This window comes from Pseudorca crassidens, chromosome 9 (assembly GCF_039906515.1).
Source record: "Pseudorca crassidens isolate mPseCra1 chromosome 9, mPseCra1.hap1, whole genome shotgun sequence".
In the NCBI taxonomy this organism is placed as follows: domain Eukaryota; kingdom Metazoa; phylum Chordata; class Mammalia; order Artiodactyla; family Delphinidae; genus Pseudorca; species Pseudorca crassidens.
Genome location: NC_090304.1, coordinates 70956415 through 70974977, shown reverse-complemented (window position 1 = coordinate 70974977; position 18563 = coordinate 70956415). Strand labels below are relative to the sequence as shown.

Sequence of the window (18563 nt, the reverse complement as noted above, 5' to 3'; positions counted from 1 at the left end):
TTGGACAAGTTAGCAAGCCTCTAAACTTTGTCTCCATTTCTTCATTTGTATAATTGGATTACAAATGACTCTCAGGGCTTCCCTGGTGGTGGCGCAGTGGTTAGGAATCCGCCTGCCAATGCAAGGGACACGGGTTCGAGCCCTGGTTGGGGAAGATCCCACATGCCACCGAGCAACTAAGCCCGTGCGCCACAACTACTGAGCCTGTGCTCTAGAGCCCGTGAGCCACAACTCCTGAGTGCACGTGCCACAACTACTGAAGCCCACGCGCCTACACCCCGTGCTCCGCAACAAGAGAGGCCAACGCAATGAGAAGCCCGTGCACCGCAACAAAGAGTAGTCCCTGCTCTCCGCAACTAGAGAAAGCTGGCGCACAGCAACGAAGACCCAACGTAGCCAAAAAAAAAAAAAAAGACTCTCAGATTAATTCTCATATTTAAGTGAGAGACCTCAAGGGAAAATACCTTACAAATTGCTATGGAAGTCTGGGTAGTAATGTGATCCGAAAGTATTCTGACTTACCTGTATGTATATAGCAATCAGAACTGTTCATATCATTTTGAAGTTTATGAAGAGAAATCTTTTCTGGAAAATTCTCTTATGTATAAAGATTTGAATTTTGGAGATATATATATAAATTTTTTTGAAGTTCTTATGGTTTAGTGAAAACAGCCTGAGTGTTAATAACGGGTTTTAGTTCCATTTCTACCATTTTGTTTCATGATAAATCAGTTAATTTCTCTGTATATAGCTTTCTAGTTTTTCAGAGATAACAATACTTAACCTGTTTACGTGTGGGAGTTGAGATGAGATCAGGGATACCAAAATATTTTAAAGACAATTAAAAGTTATATTAAGTTTAAGAGAGAATTAATAACTATCATATTACTGCTTCACATGAAAGTACTTTTGAATACTACCAAATTTAAATGGCATTGTAAATTAGTTTTGTTACTTGGCTAAAGTCATTAGTGAAAAACTAACTTTGTATGGAGAGCAAACCTCTTCAGGGGCCTGGATGTAAGTTACTAGTTTATTAGGATAAAAATCTACTTATAAAGTAAGGAGAAGGGCTTTTAAAATTAACCAGTTAATTCTAATTTTCCTGGGAAAATGCAAAGTAGATAAATAGCAAGTTTAGATACTGAGATCAAATCCTCTTGGATTTTTGCTGTAGAACAGAGCAGGAAAACAACCAAGCTTTCAAATTCAGGTTACATATCAGTTTATGAAACTGGTTGTAATGAGGTTATACATTTCTGAAGCAGTTACAGAACCTTTTAAAAATGTGTGTACATTTGTTCTGCTTTGTATTAGTGGTAAGAAAACTGTGACATTAATGGTCTGTTGAATGCTTCAAATTTTTGGGCCTCGTTTAGGGCTAGAAAAATGATTTTACGTCATAACTGCTATTATTTTATAGATTTAGGTTTCAGTTTGCTTGAACATCCTTTTAATGAATTATATTGACATGTTTCTTCTTTTTAAATACAGCGATGATGAAAATACATTTAAAATCTTAGTTGCAACAGATATTCATCTGGGATTTATGGAAAAAGATGCCGTCAGAGGAAATGATACGTTTGTAACACTTGATGAAATTTTAAGACTTGCCCAGGAACATGATGTGAGTTTAGTTTGCATTTTTGCGATTTCTACCAAGTTCCCTTACTCAACTTGCTCTTTTTTTTTTTTTTTTTTTTTTTTTTGCGGTATGCGGGCCTCTCACTGCTGTGGCCTCTCCCGTTGCGGAGCACAGGCTCAGCGGCCATGGCTCACGGGCCCAGCCGCTCCGCGGCATGTGGGATCCTCCCGTACCGGGGCACGAACGCGTGTGCCCTGCATCGGCAGGCAGACTCTCAACCGCTGCGCCACCACGGAAGCCCCACTCAACTTGCTCTTTTTCCTTTTAAAGATAGAGGTTTGTTTTATAGGCCCATGTCCTCACACTGCCTGCTTAAATATCTGTATACTGAAAGCCCAAAGCAGAATTTGTGTGCTTTATTCCCTGAATTCAAGTAGGAGCTACTTTTGTAAATAGTCTGTAAAAATTTACAAATATTTACCGTGTTTACTGAGTGCAGTATCCTGTGGCAGTTTCTATTTGAAATGTAAAGATGACTGTCATAGTTTCTGCTTTCAAAGAACATGCAGCAAGCAAGTCAGTATGTGAGATACGATAAATGTCAAAGATGCTCAGATGCAAGAGCCGTAAGAGTATAAACAGCATTTCCTGGGAGTTTGGAGGTAGAAGAGATCACATTTAGATGAGGATAGCAAGATGAGGTGAATGAAGTGGCATTTAATTTGGGCTTAGAAGGATGGTAGGCTTTTAATGAGTGAAGAGCAAAGAGAGTGTACACCTCCCGTGAAGCAGTAGGAAGGGCACAGAGGCGAGATGATTGGTCCATTAGGGGTACAGCAGCTGTTTGGCTCACTGGTAGGTCGCGAGTTAGAAAGCGCGCTGAAAGACTAGAAATGTGGTTTGAGCTGCATCAAGAGCTTCAAATACCAGATTGAGGAGTTTGTACCCCGTTTAACAGAAAGTCTTCTGCCAACAGAGTACAGCATGAAGGCAAGATAAGTTGGAGGCTTTTTAAAAGTGGTGCCATGGGATGGAAAAGAGGAAATGAATGCAGGAGATAAAGAGAGGATTTGGATACTTTGATTGGTTAGTCAGTCGTAGGGGGTGGGGATGAGGGAGAAGGGGATGACGGTGACTCTGGAGTGTATTATGTTTGGGTGGATGGTGGTACCAATAATAGAAGTAGGTTTTAAATAAGGAAGATTTCTTCCTTATTTTCATACTTCCTTATAACATCCTTCCTAATGTGGGAAGGTGATGAATTCTGATTGAGACCATTTGAGTTGGAGATTCCAATAGGACATTCAAGGAAACATTCCAGCAGACAGTTGAAATGTCCATCTCGAGCCCAAAAGACAGCTGGGGAATAAACATAAATTCTGGGGACTTGCAAACTTCAACCTTGACTTTTCCTCAGAGTTCTCTTCAGTTTTTCTGCAAGTCCTTTGGTTCTTATTCCCAAATGGATACAAGTGGAACCTCTCTACTATTTTCTACCTTCATGTCTGTAAACTTAGTCCAAAACTTGTCATATTTTGCTGGACTGCAGTAGCTCCCCTTAGGTTTTTTTACTTCCATTCTTTCCTCCTACAGTATTCAGCATAGCAGCCAAAGTGAACTTCCAAAAACCATGTCAGATCATGTCACTCTGCTGCTTATAATCTAAGTGGCCTTCCACTGAATCTAGAATAAAAATTAAACTACAAGGTTCAGTGTGATCTGGCCCCTGCCAGGAGACTTCATCTCCTTCCACTCTGCCTGGTTGGTTTGTGCTTCATCCATACAGAGATGTTTGTTCTACTCTGGTACCTCTGCATGTGTGGTTCTCTTCCTGCTCAGAGCACCTTGATCTTGCCAGGGTTGACTTCTCAGTTCTCAATTCAAGTTTTACCTTTTTTGGGGAGGTCTTACCTGATGTCTCAACACTCTTATCACATTACTCATTTATTTTTTTTTATAGCACCATCTGAAATAATTTATTGAATTATTTACGTGTGTATTATCTTCTCCACTAGAAGGTGAACTCCATGAGAATGAAAAATCTTTTTTGTTTGCTCATGTGTATCCTAGTACCTAGAAAGGATCTGGCAAGCAGTAGGTACTCTTTTTTTTTTTTTTTTTTGCGGTACGCGGGCCTCTCACTGTTGCGGAGCACAGGCTCCGGACGCGCAGGCTCAGCGGCCATGGTTCACGGGCCCAGCCGCTCCGCGGCATGTGGGATCATCACGGACCGGGGCACGAACCCGCGTCCCCTGTATTGGCAGGCGGACTCTCCACCACTGAGCCACCAGGGCAGCCCAGTAAGCACTCTTATAAATGTGTCTCCTTTTACCCTGAGGGCAGAGAAATTTGGAGTCAAAGAATGTCTGTTTCCTGCCAGAGAATCCTCTGTCCTTTCTTTTCCAACTCTTAGGTGCTGAAGTATTTCTTTCCCTGAGCACGAGCTTTTTTTTTTTTTTCTTTACCTTGTCCTTTCCTTCCCTTGCATTTCCTCCTGTTTCCCCTCCCTGCGTCCTTTAATCTTAACTGCCCCCTCCCACCTACAGCCCCATACTGGTACTTCCAAATGCATGTTTACTTCCCCCCATCATTTGTGTTTATTATTTCTTCTTATTGAAATCTAAGTTCTTCCCGATTTTTAAGTCCTCTATTTTGTGGGTCTGTGCCATCTAACCAGCCTTATTTCTACTCTCTAGTTCTTTGGAATCTTTTTTTTTTTTAACTTTTATGTTGAAACAATATCAATCTTACATAAACATTACAAGAATAGTACAAATAATTCCATACCCTTCACCGAGATTTTCCTACACTTTACTACATTTGATTTATCCTCTCTCTTCATAAACACACACACACACTTTTTCTGAACCATTTGAGAGTAAATTACATATGTAACCACAGTGCACTTATCAAAACCAGGGAGTTATGTTGATTCAGTACGATCATGTAATTCTAAGATGCCAGTTGTCTCGACAAAGTCTGTCATAGCAGTTTGGGGGCAGGTCAGTGGTGTCCAGTTGCCAATCCAGGATTACATTTTGCATTTAGTTGTCACGTCTCTTTAGTCTCTTGTAATCTGGGATGTTTCCTCTGTCTGCCTTGTCTTTCATGAACCTGACATTTTTGAAGAGTCCAGGGTAGTTACTTTTGCAGAATATTCCTCAGTTGGAGATGTCTGACGTTTCCTCATGAGTAGATTCACTTTGGGCAGAAATACCAGAGAAGCAAGTTGTGTTCTCAGTGATCCCTGGAGTCACAAACCAGTTTTTAAAAATATTAAAAAAATTTTTTTGTTGTTTGTGGTAAAATACACATACCATAAAACTTACCATCCTAACCATTTTTAAGGGTACAGTTGAGTAGTGTTAAGCACATTTGCATGGTTGAGTGACCAACCTCCAGAACTCTTTTCGTCTGGTAAAAGTGAAACTATATCATTGAAACAACTATTTCTCTTTCCCCTCCCCTGTAAAAATGTTTGTTTGCTTTGTTGTTTTTTCTATGCCTTGGATTATGATCATTTTCTCCCTTTACTCAAATCATGTTTAGTTTTGAAGACCTGGCTTAAATCCCACATTTTTATTGAAGTCTCTCTGACTGTTGTCAGGGCAGAAATCTTTTCCTTATTTCCTTCTAAGTTCCCTGGCTGGTCTAATAATTAAGTTGACGTAAGACAGATTAACAGGGTAAAAATAAATTTCATATGTATGGGAGCCCCACAAAAGTATGAGACTCCTCAGCAGTGAAGTAATTGAGGCTTATCTGCTATCCTGAGCTAAGGAGAAGGGGAAAGGAGTCTGGGGCTTTAAAGGGGAGGAAGGCAATGCACAGGAAGATGAGACGAGCACATGTTTGGTAAACAGGTGTTTGCCATGCCATGCGATGTCTTTCTGATATCAGAAATTGTCTCTGGTAATAGCTCTCTTCCTGGTACATGCCCCCATCCAGATTCTTTTAGGCAGTTTAGAGAGAGGTAAAAAAGCTTTTCCTGACTCTGCTGGGTCTTAATTGCCTTCAGCTCAAAACAGTCCACATTGCCACAGTGGGTCCATTTTGTGGTGACATATCCTGCTGCCCTCACTACTGTAGCCCATGGCGATCTGTATTGCTGGGTTCTTTTGTATAATTAAGAACTTAATCAACTTTCTTTAAGTAGATTGTACACTTTTGAAAGTGTGTTGGACTTTCTTTCTGTGTGATTTCCCTTCTCTCTGGTTGTTCCTGAATGTTCTTCCTCGAAATCTCATTTATCCTTCATGGTGCAACTCAGATGCCACCATGTTAGCCCATTCTTCCCAGACGTTGTCCTCAGGTGAATTTCCTCCTCTCAGTTGGAATGAATTGTAATGTCATCTCTACTCCTGCTTTGTTTATATATCTGTTCTAGTGCGTGTCAGAGTCTGACTTACGTTTAGATGCTTAGCAGTTTGTCTCTCCCGTTAGATTTTGAACATACTTAGGATAGGGATCGTATTTTATTTATCACACTCAGTATAGGGTATGGCACGCTGTCTGTATTTAATGAGGGCAAGGACATGATATATTTTGTAGATTGCTATTTCCTTAGCTGCCAGTGCCTGTAGGGACTCTAAATAATTGTTGAATGAATCGAGTGAATAATTTGGATTGAATCTGCTATCCCTTCCATAGGTTTTATTAAAGTGCTAAGTTTATGTTTGATTTGGATAACTTTAAAAAAAGAAGTATGATCACTTTGGGTAGTGTGAATTAGAAACTTGGTGTAGTAATTTGAAGATGGCCTTTTTGAAGGTGGTCTAGGAACCTAAGCTGAAGTCATATTAATAACCAGATTGAAAGGCCCTTTAACTAAACAAAATATGAAGCTTTAAATCTCCACACATAATTGTATCTTTTACAAGATTTTTTTCCTATCTCTTTGCGCTATAGTTTTAAAAATTTTATCTATAAAGCATACTAATTTTCATACTATTTTCTGTTGATTAGGTGGATTTCATTTTGTTAGGGGGTGATCTTTTTCATGAAAATAAACCCTCAAGAAAAACAATACATAACTGCCTCGAGTTATTAAGAAAATATTGCATGGGGGATCGTCCTGTACAGTTTGAAATTATCAGCGATCAGTCAGTCAACTTCGGTTTTAGTAAGTAAGTATATTTAAATGCTTAAATGAATGTTTCCTTATGATATTTAATATTACATGTATGTATAATATAATATTTTCTGTATAAGACACATGAACATGGTAATAATTGGCCATTTTACCTTCACTATAAGCTATTTCCTTGGTAAATGTAGTTCTTTGAATTTTCTGTACATTGTTGTATTAAATTCTATTTCCCTAATTAATAGTGAGATGAGTAACTTTCAAATTTTTTTTGTACATTTGGTTTCTCTTCTGTTCATATCCTTTGTCCATTTTAAAAATTGGGATATTTTTGTCTTTTCCTGTTGAATTTGCAGGAGTTATTTCCAGATATTAAGCCTTTGCTAGGCATGTATTTTTTCTCAATCAGTGGATTGAGACTTTGTTTACAGGGCCTTTTGATGACAGAAATATTTAATTTTGATGTTCATAGTCAAACACGTTATTTTTTTTCTTTAATATTTGTGCTTTGGGGACTTATTTACAATATCCACCTAGAACCCCATGTCATAAAGGTACTCTGTTTCTTCTTAAACATTGTACAGGATACCACATTGCATTTAGTTGAAATGGTCTCAAAATCTCCTTTCGCCTATGCCAGACTTTTCCAGGCAGACACTGACACTTTTGAAGTGTACTGGTCAGATATTTTGTAGAATGTCTCTCAACTTGGGTTCTTCTCATGATTAGACTAGGGTTATTGGTTTGGGGGAAAGAATACTCTTTATAGGTGAAGTGCCCTTCTCAGTATGTAAGGAGTACATGCTATCAACATGGCCTGCACTGGTGAGGTTAACCTTGGTCACTTGGTTAAGATGGTGTCTTGCAGGTTTCTCCACTGTCAAGTTACTATTTTTCCCTTTCCATATACTGTTTGTTAGAAGAGAGTAGCTAAGTCCAGCCCACACTGAAGAGAGGGTGTTATGTTTCACTTCCTGGAGAGAGCAAAGAGTATCAAAGAATTTATGGGCGTGTTAAAACCACTACAGTAGTTAGTAAATATTTTAGGGGAGGCTATGCAACTATTCTGTTTCTCTTTAAAGTTTGTCCAATCATTTTAGCATTCGTCAGTGGCTCTTGCCTACAGCAGTTTTCACTGTGGTGTCCTAATGGTGATTTTCTAAACATTTCCCACATACTTTCCGCATTTATTAATTGGAATAGTTCTGTAAAGATTTGTCCCTTGTCCCCCATTTGTTTATTTATTCAGTCGTCTACATCAACAGGAATTTATTCAATTGTTTATATAAGTATGAACTCATTTTTTTTCCTTTGGATTGTAATTTAATACTATTATAATCTATTTTGTTGCTCAAATAAATTGTTCCAGCTTTAGCCTTCAGGCACTCTTTCAGACCACCTCTTGGGTCCTTTCAACATGGCGTCATCTTTTCTCCCCCCTTTTTGGCTCTGTAAGATGCTCCAGGCTAATTTTGTATTTTCTTTTCCCTAGCTTTTTAGACTCATCCATTTCTTCAAGGAGTCTTGGTTCCTTTTGGAAGCTAGAATCTGGATGCTAGGCATGCACATGGCTATTGTCTTGTCACTGCTTCTAGGCTCTCTCAGTGCACAGAGCTTAAATACACACACACACACACACACACGTATACATGGAAATATGGGAAAAAAAAATATATATATATAAAGTAACCCCTGAAAACAGACATAGCTATATTTATTTCTTACCTATTTGTATATATATATTTTAAAAATGAGTTTATATTGGGAGGTAAATTTTTGGGGATTTTTTTATGTAAGAAAATGGCTATTTTTAACTTCGGATTGATAATTTGGCTGAGTATAGAATTGGATTTTAAAAGATTCTTGTAATTTTTAACATATGTCCTTGTTTTTAAGAATTCTGATCAGTCTTTACCCGTCTTCTATTCAAATCTAAAACTTTATTATTTTTAAACTGCTTCACCCACCCCATAGATGTGTTTACCTATTTCTTTGCTTACTATTGCTGTTTCTTATGTTTCATTCCTTTTGTCTAGATTCAGTTTCCTTTCCGAAGTACAGTTTTTAGTAGTTTTTCACTGCCTGTCAGTAAACTTTTATTTTTTGGTGCTTTTGAGGAGTCTTGCTATCATTTTAGTTGCTGGAAAAGCAGTATAACATAGTGCTTAAAAGCATGGATTCTGATATAAGACTGTCTGAGGTCAAATCCTGGATCTGCCCTACCTTAGTTTCATTATTATAAGATGGGAAAAGAATAGTGCTAATCTTACAGAAATGTTGTTAGGAGTAGTTGAGTTAATAAGAAAATTGCTTAGAATAGTAGCTGGCATAAAGAAAACACTCAGGTAACAATTAAGTTTTTCTCATTGCCCTTAGCATTTTGCAGTCTTACTGTGACATATTTAGTTGTGGATTTAGTTCTATTTATCCTGTTTGGGCTACATGCGTTTCAAACTAAGAATTTTTTTTGCAGCAATTTTGGAAAATTCTTATCCAGTATGTTTTCTGTTTCCTATTCTTTTTCTTCCTGAAAATTATTTATATTTTACCCACTTTTTAATATTCCCTATAACTTTATCTCTTTGTACTATATTTTGGATAATTTTCCCTCTGGTTTACTAGTTCATGTAAAAAATAGACCAAAAAAAAAAAAAAAAGATAGGGAAACTCTGAGAAAAGAAGACTACTAAGTAGTGACTAGCTCAATTCAATCCCTATCAAAATTCCAATGGCATTTTTCACAAAAATAGAACAACCAACAGGTACATGAGAAGGTGCTCAACATCACTAATCATCAGGGAAATGCATATCAAAACCACAATGAGATATCAACTCACACCTGTTAGGATGTCTGTCATCAAAAAGATAAGGGAGAACAAGTGTTGGAGAGGGTGTGGAGAAAAGGGAACCCTTGTGCACTGTTGGCGGGAATGTAAATTTGTGCAGCCACTATGGAGAACACTGTGGAGGTTCCCCCTCAAATTAAAGATAGAATTATTACGTGATCCAGCAATCCTACCTCTGGGTGTATATCCAAAGGAAGTGAAAATGGGATCTCAAAGAGATAATCTGCACTCCCACATTCATTGCAGCATTATTCACAGTGGCCAAGATATGGCAACAACAGAAGTGTCCATCAGTGGAAGAAGGGATAAAGTTGTGATATGTGTGTGTGTGTGTGTGTGTGTGTGTGTGTGTGTGTGCAGATATCTGCACACACACACAGCCGTGTATATATATATATATTCAGCCAGGAGAAAGGACATCCTTTCATTTGAGACAACATGGATGGACCTTGAGGGCTTTATGCTAAGTAAAATAAGTCAGACAAAGAGACAAATACTGTGTGATATCACTTATACAGTATATGGAATCTGAAAAAGCTGAACTCATATAAATGGAGACTAGAATGGTGGTTACCAGGAGCAGGGAGTTGGGGGAAAGGGGAGATGTTGATCAAAAAAATATATAATTTTCAGTTTAAAAATGAATAAGTTCTCAGGATCTAATGTACAGCATAGTGGTTATAGTTAGTAATATTGTATTTTATACTTGAAAGTTTCTAAGAGAGTAGATCTTAAATATTCTCATTACGAAAAAGAAATGGCAGTTATGTGACATGATGCAGCTGTTAAGCTAGGTGTGTGTGAAGCTTAAAGTGGTGAGTAAGCTATAGTGGTTATCATTTTGCAAAATATGAGTGTATCAAATCAACACATTGTATACCTTAAAGTTATACAATGTTACATGTCAATTATATCACAATAAAGCTGGAAAAAAGAAAGTATATTATAATGCTACAATAATTTAAAAAGTGGTGTGACTCATGAATTGATAGGCAGATAAGTGGAAGAGTATAGAAATTCCAGAAATAGCCACAATACATGTGGGAATTTAGTATTTGATAAAGGTGGTATCTCATATCTCCACAAAAAATATAGCTTATTCAATAAAAGAACTAGAAGAAACTGTTAGACATTTTAAAAAAAGATCTGGATGTGAAAAAGACTTTTCTAAGTGTTAACACAAACCCAGAATCCATAAAAAAAAAGATGGATATGTTTGTCCTTGTAAAAGTAAATTTCTGCATGGCAAGAGCCTCCCAAAGCGAAGTCAAAAGTCTGGGTTCAACCAGGAAGAATATTTGCAACTCATGGCAAATTACGGTCTAATTTTCCCAATAGTTAATAGTTAAGTAGTTCTTTCAAGTCAATTAAAAAAATAATCCATGACTTAATAAAAAATAGGTAAAGAATATGGACATAGTTCATAGAAAAGGAAATAAAGTAGCATTTTAACATATTAAAAGAATATGAAAGATGCAAAATGAAGTATACTGGTGTATTTTTCTCCTATAAGATTGATATAGATCAGTAATTCTCAGTCCTGGGTGCACATTATCATTACCTAAGAATCTTTAAAAATACTGATGCCCAGTCTCCAGGTCATTTAATGTCTCTGAGAGTGTCTTGGACATTGGTGGATCTTCAAAGATTCCTAGAAAATTCTAACATGCAGCTAGGGTTTAGAACCACTGGCATAGGTTGAAAAAGCTTGATAATGTATTGGGTTGGCCAAAAAGTGCCTTCGGTTTTTAAGTAAAAATAAAAGACACATTTTTCATTTTCACCAAGAACTTTATTGAACAATGTGTTCACCCTTTTGTTCCACTACCTTCTGCCGTTTTTCAGGCAACTTCATAATTCCATCTTCCCAAAACTTTTATCTTTTTGAGCAAAGAACTGTTCCAGGTGCCTTTTGCAGTCTCCAGGGAATTGAAATTTTTTCCATTAAGAGAATTTTGTAAAGATCTAAATAAATGGAAATCCAAATGTGCAATGTTTAGTGAATACGGCAGATGAATCAGAACTTCCAGCCAAGCTGTAACAGTTTTTGCCTGGTCATCAAAGCAACATGCAGTCTTGTGTTATCCTGATGGAAGAGTATGCGTTTTCTCTTGACTAATTCTGGATGCTTTTCGTCCAGTGCTGCTTTCAGTTGGTCCAGTTGGGAGTAGGACTTGTTGGAATTAATCGTTTGGTTTTCCAGAAGGAGCTCATAATAGAGGACTCCCTTCCAATCCCACCATACACACAACATCACCTTTGGATGAAGACCGGCCTTTGGTGTGGTTGGTGGTGGTTCATTTTGCTTGCCCCACAATTTCTTCCCTTCCACATTATTGTACATATCCACTTGTCATTGCCCATCACAATTTGTTTTTAAAATGGAACTTTTCATTACATTTAAGTAGAGAATCACATGCGGAAATACGGTCAAGAAGGTTTTTTTCGCTTAACTTATGTGGAACCCAAACATCAAAGCGACGAACGTAACCAAGCTGGTGCAAATGATTTTCAGTGCTTGTTTCGGATATTTTGAGCATGTCGGCTCTCTCCCACGTGGTATAACGTTGATTGTTCCCAGTTAATGTCTCTATTTAATCGCTCTCAACTTCAACTGGTCTGCCTGACCAGGGAGCATCGTCCAGTGAGAAATCTCCAGCACGAAACATCTCAAACCACTTTTGACACGTTCGATCAGTCACAGCACCTTCTCCACACACTGCACAAATCTTTTTTTTGCATTTCGGTTGCGTTTTTACCTTTCTTGAAATAATAAAGCATAACATGCCAAAAATGTTGCTTTTTTCCTTCCATCTTCAGTATTAAAATGACTACACAAACCTTCACCAATTTTCATAAGTCTTTTTTAAATGCCCGCTGATATGACAGCTGTCACATACAATCTAACAAAATTGTTTCAACTGGAGTTAAAGACAACTATGCGCTACTAGAGCCATCTTAGGGAAAAAACTGAATGAACCTTTTGGCCCACCCAGTATCTTGGTGGAGTAGGGGGAATTAGTCTCATGGATTGCCATTGTACTATGAGTAAATCATACAACCTCTGTGGAGCGAAATTGGCAGTAGTTATCAAATTTACAGATGCACGCGTTCCTTTTGACCTGACAGTTTCCTTCTAGATATTTTCCTATACTCTCGTAAGGGCAACTTTGTACAAGATTACTCGCTGTAACAATATTTGTAAAACAAAAGGCTGGAAATAGTCTAAATGTCCATTGATAGGTAACTACTTAAACACATTATAATAATCCATGCAGTGTCCAGCTAAAAAAATCACAAGGAAGCTCTTTATGTACTGATATGGAATGATTTATAAAGTATGTAAAGTGATAAAGGCAGGGGGCAGAAGTCTATATTGTGCTACCATTTGTTTAAGAAGGAAGATGTATTTATTTGCTTTACAGGTATAAGATATTTTTGCACAGATACACTAGAAATTCCTAATGTTATTTGCCTCTGAGAAGAGAACCTTGGTGACTAGGGGCAACAGTGGGTGGGAAACTTTAAGTCATCCGAGCAGTAAGTGATAGAGCTGGAGTTTTTAATCTAGGTCTTTTGGATTCCAGAGTAGGTGTATTTCCCCTCTCGCTTCTACAAATAAAAACCTTTTATAAAGGCTCTCAAAATTTTGAAAGCCTATTTCCTATTAATCAGATATTCAAATCTCTCATACAATTCATAAGCATCATATATTTGTATGGTTTTCTTTTAAAGTGTAGTACTTTGAGAACTTTTGAAACTTGAATTGAAATGAACTGCTGCCTAGGATTTTATCTTTTTAAATCTCCAAACTAGTGGTCATTTGCCAGCTTAGATCATCCAGTTTGCCTATAACTGTATTAATTTTTTGGAGGAGGATAACGGGGAAACAGCTTTTGTCTCTTACAGAAACTTTTCTTTCTTTCTTTTCTTTTAAGGTTTCCATGGGTGAACTACGAAGATAGCAATCTCAACATTTCAATTCCTGTGTTTAGTATTCACGGCAATCATGATGATCCTACGGGGGTAATTATTGGGTTCTTAGTTTGTTGAAATTTTAGAAACGATCAGTTTAGTTTGTCTCTGGAAAGCATTCTTTCACTTCTTCCCAGCAATTTGTAGTCAAATTGAGTCAGAAGTTCAAATTGACTTTTTGTCATTAATAGAAGCTTTTTACTGCTTTTTTGATAATTTTTAAAAATCTGGAATAATAAATGGCATGTGACATACACATTTATTTCGTAAGTGCCAAGGTTAACAATAAGTAACCAGGAGGAGGAATAAACACCTAACATTTGTATAATGCTTTACAGTTTACCAAGGGCTTTTGTATCTCTTATCACATAAATCTCACCTGTAGGAAATGAGGGTTTCATGAACAGTTTTTTTTTTTTTTTTTTTTTTTTTTTTTTGCGGTACGCGGGCCTCTCACTGTTGTGGCCTCTCCCGTGGCGGAGCACAGGCTCCGGACGCGCAGGCTCAGCGGCCGTGGCTCACGCGCCCAGCCGCTCCGCGGCACGTGGGATCTTCCCGGACCGCGGCATGAACCCGTGTCCCCTGCATCGGCAGGCGGACTCTCAACCACTGCGCCACCAGGGAAGCCCTCATGAACAGTTTTAAATCTAAATTAGAACATCTTATTTTCTGTTTGATATGAAAGTACAGACTGTCCCTAGTTTATGAGGGTTCGACCTTAGATTTTTCAACTCTACAGTGGTGCGAAATGGATATACATTCAGTAGAAGTTGCACTTTGAAGTTTGAATTTTGAATATCTTTTTTGGGCTAACGATACGTGGGAAGATACTTTCGTGTGATGCTGGGCAAAGGCAGCGAGGCACAGCTCCCGATCAGCCACAAGGTCACGAGGGTAAACAGCTGCTACACTTACAGCCATTCTGTACTCATACAGCCATTCTGTTTTTCACTTACAGTACATTATTCAGTATATTACACAAGATACTCCATACTTTATTGTAAAAGTATTTATACCTTTGCCCAACTGTAGGCTAATGTACGTGTTCTGCGCATGTTTAAAGTAAGCTAGGCTAAGCTATCATTTCCGGTAGGTTAGGTGCTTTAACTGCATTTTTGACTTAACGGTATTTTCAGTTCACGATGGATTTATTGGGACCTAAACCCATTGTAAGTCGAGGAAGATCTTTAATAATAGGGCTCCTAAAATAATCTCAAAATACCTTTTTGTTTTATCTGGTCATTAATGTATTGTAAATCACTACTTAGCTAGTCTTTTTTTTCTCACCTCTTAAGAGGTCTGCTTAATATGACAAGGCACTGATTTCATGGCTGTTTTTTATTTTTTAGTGGACAAGACATCATAAGTTTTGATGAAATGTTAACTTTGCATTTAGCATGTGATTCCAGTCGCAGTGGGTCACTTGTAATAGAAAAAAGATAGCGAATACTTTTACTATTGTAATTTTGTTTTGAGAAGACATTATCCTAATCTAGGTTTTTGTAACTACTATATAAAATATACTTTTAATAAGTAATAATTATGCAGATTACTTATTTTTAGATATACATTTATATTATTTGAAAATACTGTCCATAGGCAGACTCACTCTGCGCCCTGGATATTTTAAGTTGTGCTGGATTTGTAAATCACTTTGGACGTTCAATGTCTGTGGAGAAGATAGACATTAGTCCGGTTTTGCTTCAAAAAGGAAGCACAAAAATTGCTCTATATGGCTTAGGTAAGATGGTTTTATTTTACTATTTATGTCAATAAATGTTTAAGCAGCTAGGAAACCAAATTCTGGAGTTAACTTTGCTGCTGTTTGGGGAAAAGTGAGGCAAATCTAATTATTCCTTATGAGTGACTTAAAAAAATGATAGAAGGTTTTGGTAGAAATTTTTTAGTATTTTATAAGCACCAATAGTCCTTGATACTTATTTTTAATAGCAGTTTTGATGAAAAAATATTTTTCCTTTAGTATCTATTTATTGTTTATTTTTTCTTTCTTTTAGACTCAGATAAAAATCCTGAACATTAGCATTTATCGAGTAATTAGAAAAACTGCATTTTGATATCTTGGAAGTCTTTGAAAGTTCTAAAGTTTCACTGCCCAATACAGTAATCATGTAGATACTGGGCACTTGAAATGTGGCTAGTCTGAATTGAGATATGCTATAAGTATAAAATACACATCAGAGTTCAAAGACTTAGAAAAAAATGTAAAATACCTTTGGTATTTTGGGTTAAATAAAATACCTTAAAATTAATTTCACCTGTTTCTTTTACTTGTTTTAATATGGCTACTAAAAAATTTAAAATTACATATTTAGCCTGTTTTAGTAGCTCACATGATATTTTTATTAGACAGTGCTAATCTAGAGCTATCATTTACAATGCTCAGAAAATTTCCTTTACCAGCTTCACTATCTTCAACTTATTTAGTGTCCAGTAGGTAAAAGCTTGTTTTTGCTAGGCTTTATTCCATATGAATGGAAAACTATTTTTAGAGTACATTCAAAGGCTATTTTTTGTGTTTTCCTTGGATTAAGTTCAGTTTGATTTGTTTTATGGATGCAATAGTTTTATTGATTTTGTTGTGTATAGAGTATTATAAAAATTATACTTCATGTTAAACCAACCTTAAAGTACCGCAAGAGAAATTGAGAAAAAAATTCACACTGCAGCTTCTACATAGTTTTTATTATTTTTTGAGTGACTAGTATAATAGAAGCCTTAGAAAAATCTTATTTACTTCTTTTCTCTTTGTGTATGTTTTTTAAAGAATAATTATGATGGATGGTTTATTTAAATACTTTCTCTAGGAAGCTTCTCTAGGAAGCTGATAGTCTTTGCCCAATTTTCATAATTTCGCCAACAAGTAGAAAAGCATCGTGGTTATCTATATTTTAGAGATATGGAAAATGTGATCAAAGAATTATGTCTGATTTTGCAAGTGATAGAGCAGGAAGTGGAATATGCTTTTTTTAAAAACTACTAACAGATATTTTAATCACTGTAACAGATATTTTAATCACTGCAGAAAATGGTTGATCCTCCTACTTTCAGACTAAGGACAGATCCCATTATGCCTCAGTCACTGCCAGAAGCAAACTGCTTCAGTCATCCATTTTCTCCCAAACTCTCATCTCATCCTGTTCTGTTTTCCTTAACTGGACTCTGTCTCTACGCTCCACCCACTCCTCTCACCCCAGCTCTGTATACTCTAGAGCTCTTTTTAGTTAGCAAGTTCCCTCATTTCATCAGTCTCTGAATGCTGCCTGTACTCTCTAACCCTCAGTGAAACTGAATGGCCCCTGAGGTTACTGTGTCCCACGTAGTTCTCTCGTAGCCTCTTATGGGCTTTAGGGCAGAAGGGGTGGAGGGCAAGTCACTGTTCTCCTTGCTTCCTACTGATACCTCCTTTCCTGCCTGCAAACACCCTTGAAGCTAATTGCCAACTGGCTAAACAGGCTTCTCCATTCCCTCAATTTTCTTACTTGCCTACCTTCCAATTTTGTCAGTGTTCTCAGTGCTTCGACACCCAAGTAGATCAACCTTCTAATGCCCTGGATTTTTTTATGTCTTGGCTTTTTTGTTCCAGTTATATGTTCTGCATGCCACCATCTATTTCATTGGCCACACTAGGAATTCTTTTTAGAAGCTAGACCTCTTCTAGCTCTTATACTTATGTGGTGTTGACCTTTCTTCCCAGCCCTTCCCTGATCACTCCATAAAGTAGCAACCTTGTCCTCCCAGTGATAATCCCCATCTTAGCATCCTGACTTTTGTCCCTTTTATAATATTTAAAATTGCAATTTTCATGTTTAATTGTTTTTGTTGGTCTCCTTCACTAGACTAAGGTGATCCTTTAGGGAATAGGAAGAGTTATTTAAAAGTCATTAAATTATTAAAAAGCACAGTATTTTTATTTAAAAGCATAATATACATAAGACGATTATTTTTAAATACATTTTTAATCTCATCCCCTGTAATATCTCTTCCTGTGTATTTTACAACGTATATGTTAAATCAAAAGTACATATATACTTAGAATAAATAAAGGGAGAGTGGAAAACAATATTATTAAAAATTTTAATAAGAATTTGAGCATAGAAAACTCAAATTTTTATTCCACATTTTCCAGATCTTGAAAGTATATATGCTTGACCTGGAAAACATTCTTCAAATGCAACTAACTGCTTAGCAGCTGTCAGGCATGAAGCTGGAACATGTTCATTTGTAACTAATGACATCACATTTCAAATATCTCTCTAATAGGAAAGTGAAATACTCAGAGAAGCACATAATTTAGAAGCAAAACATATTTGTTTTTTAAAACCGAGTAAGAAACCACTTTTAAAATAATGTAATATCCATTTCAGGATCCATTCCAGATGAAAGGCTCTATCGAATGTTCGTCAACAAAAAAGTGACAATGTTGAGACCAAAAGAAGATGGGAACTCTTGGTTTAACTTATTTGTGATTCATCAGAACAGGTAAAAGTAGTCTCTGAAAATTTTTGAGTCAAGTATTGAGGTTCCCCAAATCTCTGTTTCCAAGCTTACCTATTTCAGTAAAATGCTCCTGATGCTTTGAAAGTTGTCAGTGCAGGATCAGGCAAGACTTCGATATGCATTGTGTGACTGCATCTTGAAATTGTTTTCAGTATATATTCATACTTACAAAGAATATTTCTAGCATATGGATAAGAAGAACCATAAAATGAATAATCCTAAATTCAGAAAGAAGTGGAACGTTACCAGTACCCTACCCCATGCCCTTCCCTGATCACACGTTTTTCCTCAAACTCCAGAGGAAGCACTATCTTCAATTTTTATTTCATCTGTCCATAGCTTTTCTTTATTGTTTAATCACATACACATTCATTATGAGTATTTTTTATTTAGTTTTGGTATAACTGGAACACCATACTTTATATTTTGCAGTTGGCTTATTTTCTTCAACATTATGTTACTAAGATTCATCCATTTTGATGCTTAAAGGGGTAATTCATTTTCACTGATGTATACAGTTCAGCTTTCTCTCCTCTTAGTGAGTGTTTTGTGT

At 36.8% G+C, this 18563-nt stretch overlaps 1 protein-coding gene across 2 annotated transcripts in view; it reads left to right on the top strand.

The window, feature by feature from the left end:
- MRE11 (MRE11 homolog, double strand break repair nuclease) overlaps window positions 1-18563 on the top strand; it is a 65222-nt gene that overhangs the window by 1998 nt on the left and 44661 nt on the right. For both annotated transcript variants that reach the window (XM_067750728.1, XM_067750729.1), the window contains exons 3-7: window positions 1495-1627; window positions 6551-6711; window positions 13456-13543; window positions 15092-15233; window positions 17878-17992. In XM_067750728.1, coding sequence (XP_067606829.1) covers window positions 1495-1627; window positions 6551-6711; window positions 13456-13543; window positions 15092-15233; window positions 17878-17992 — 639 coding nt within the window. The remainder of the gene's footprint in view (window positions 1-1494; window positions 1628-6550; window positions 6712-13455; window positions 13544-15091; window positions 15234-17877; window positions 17993-18563) is intronic.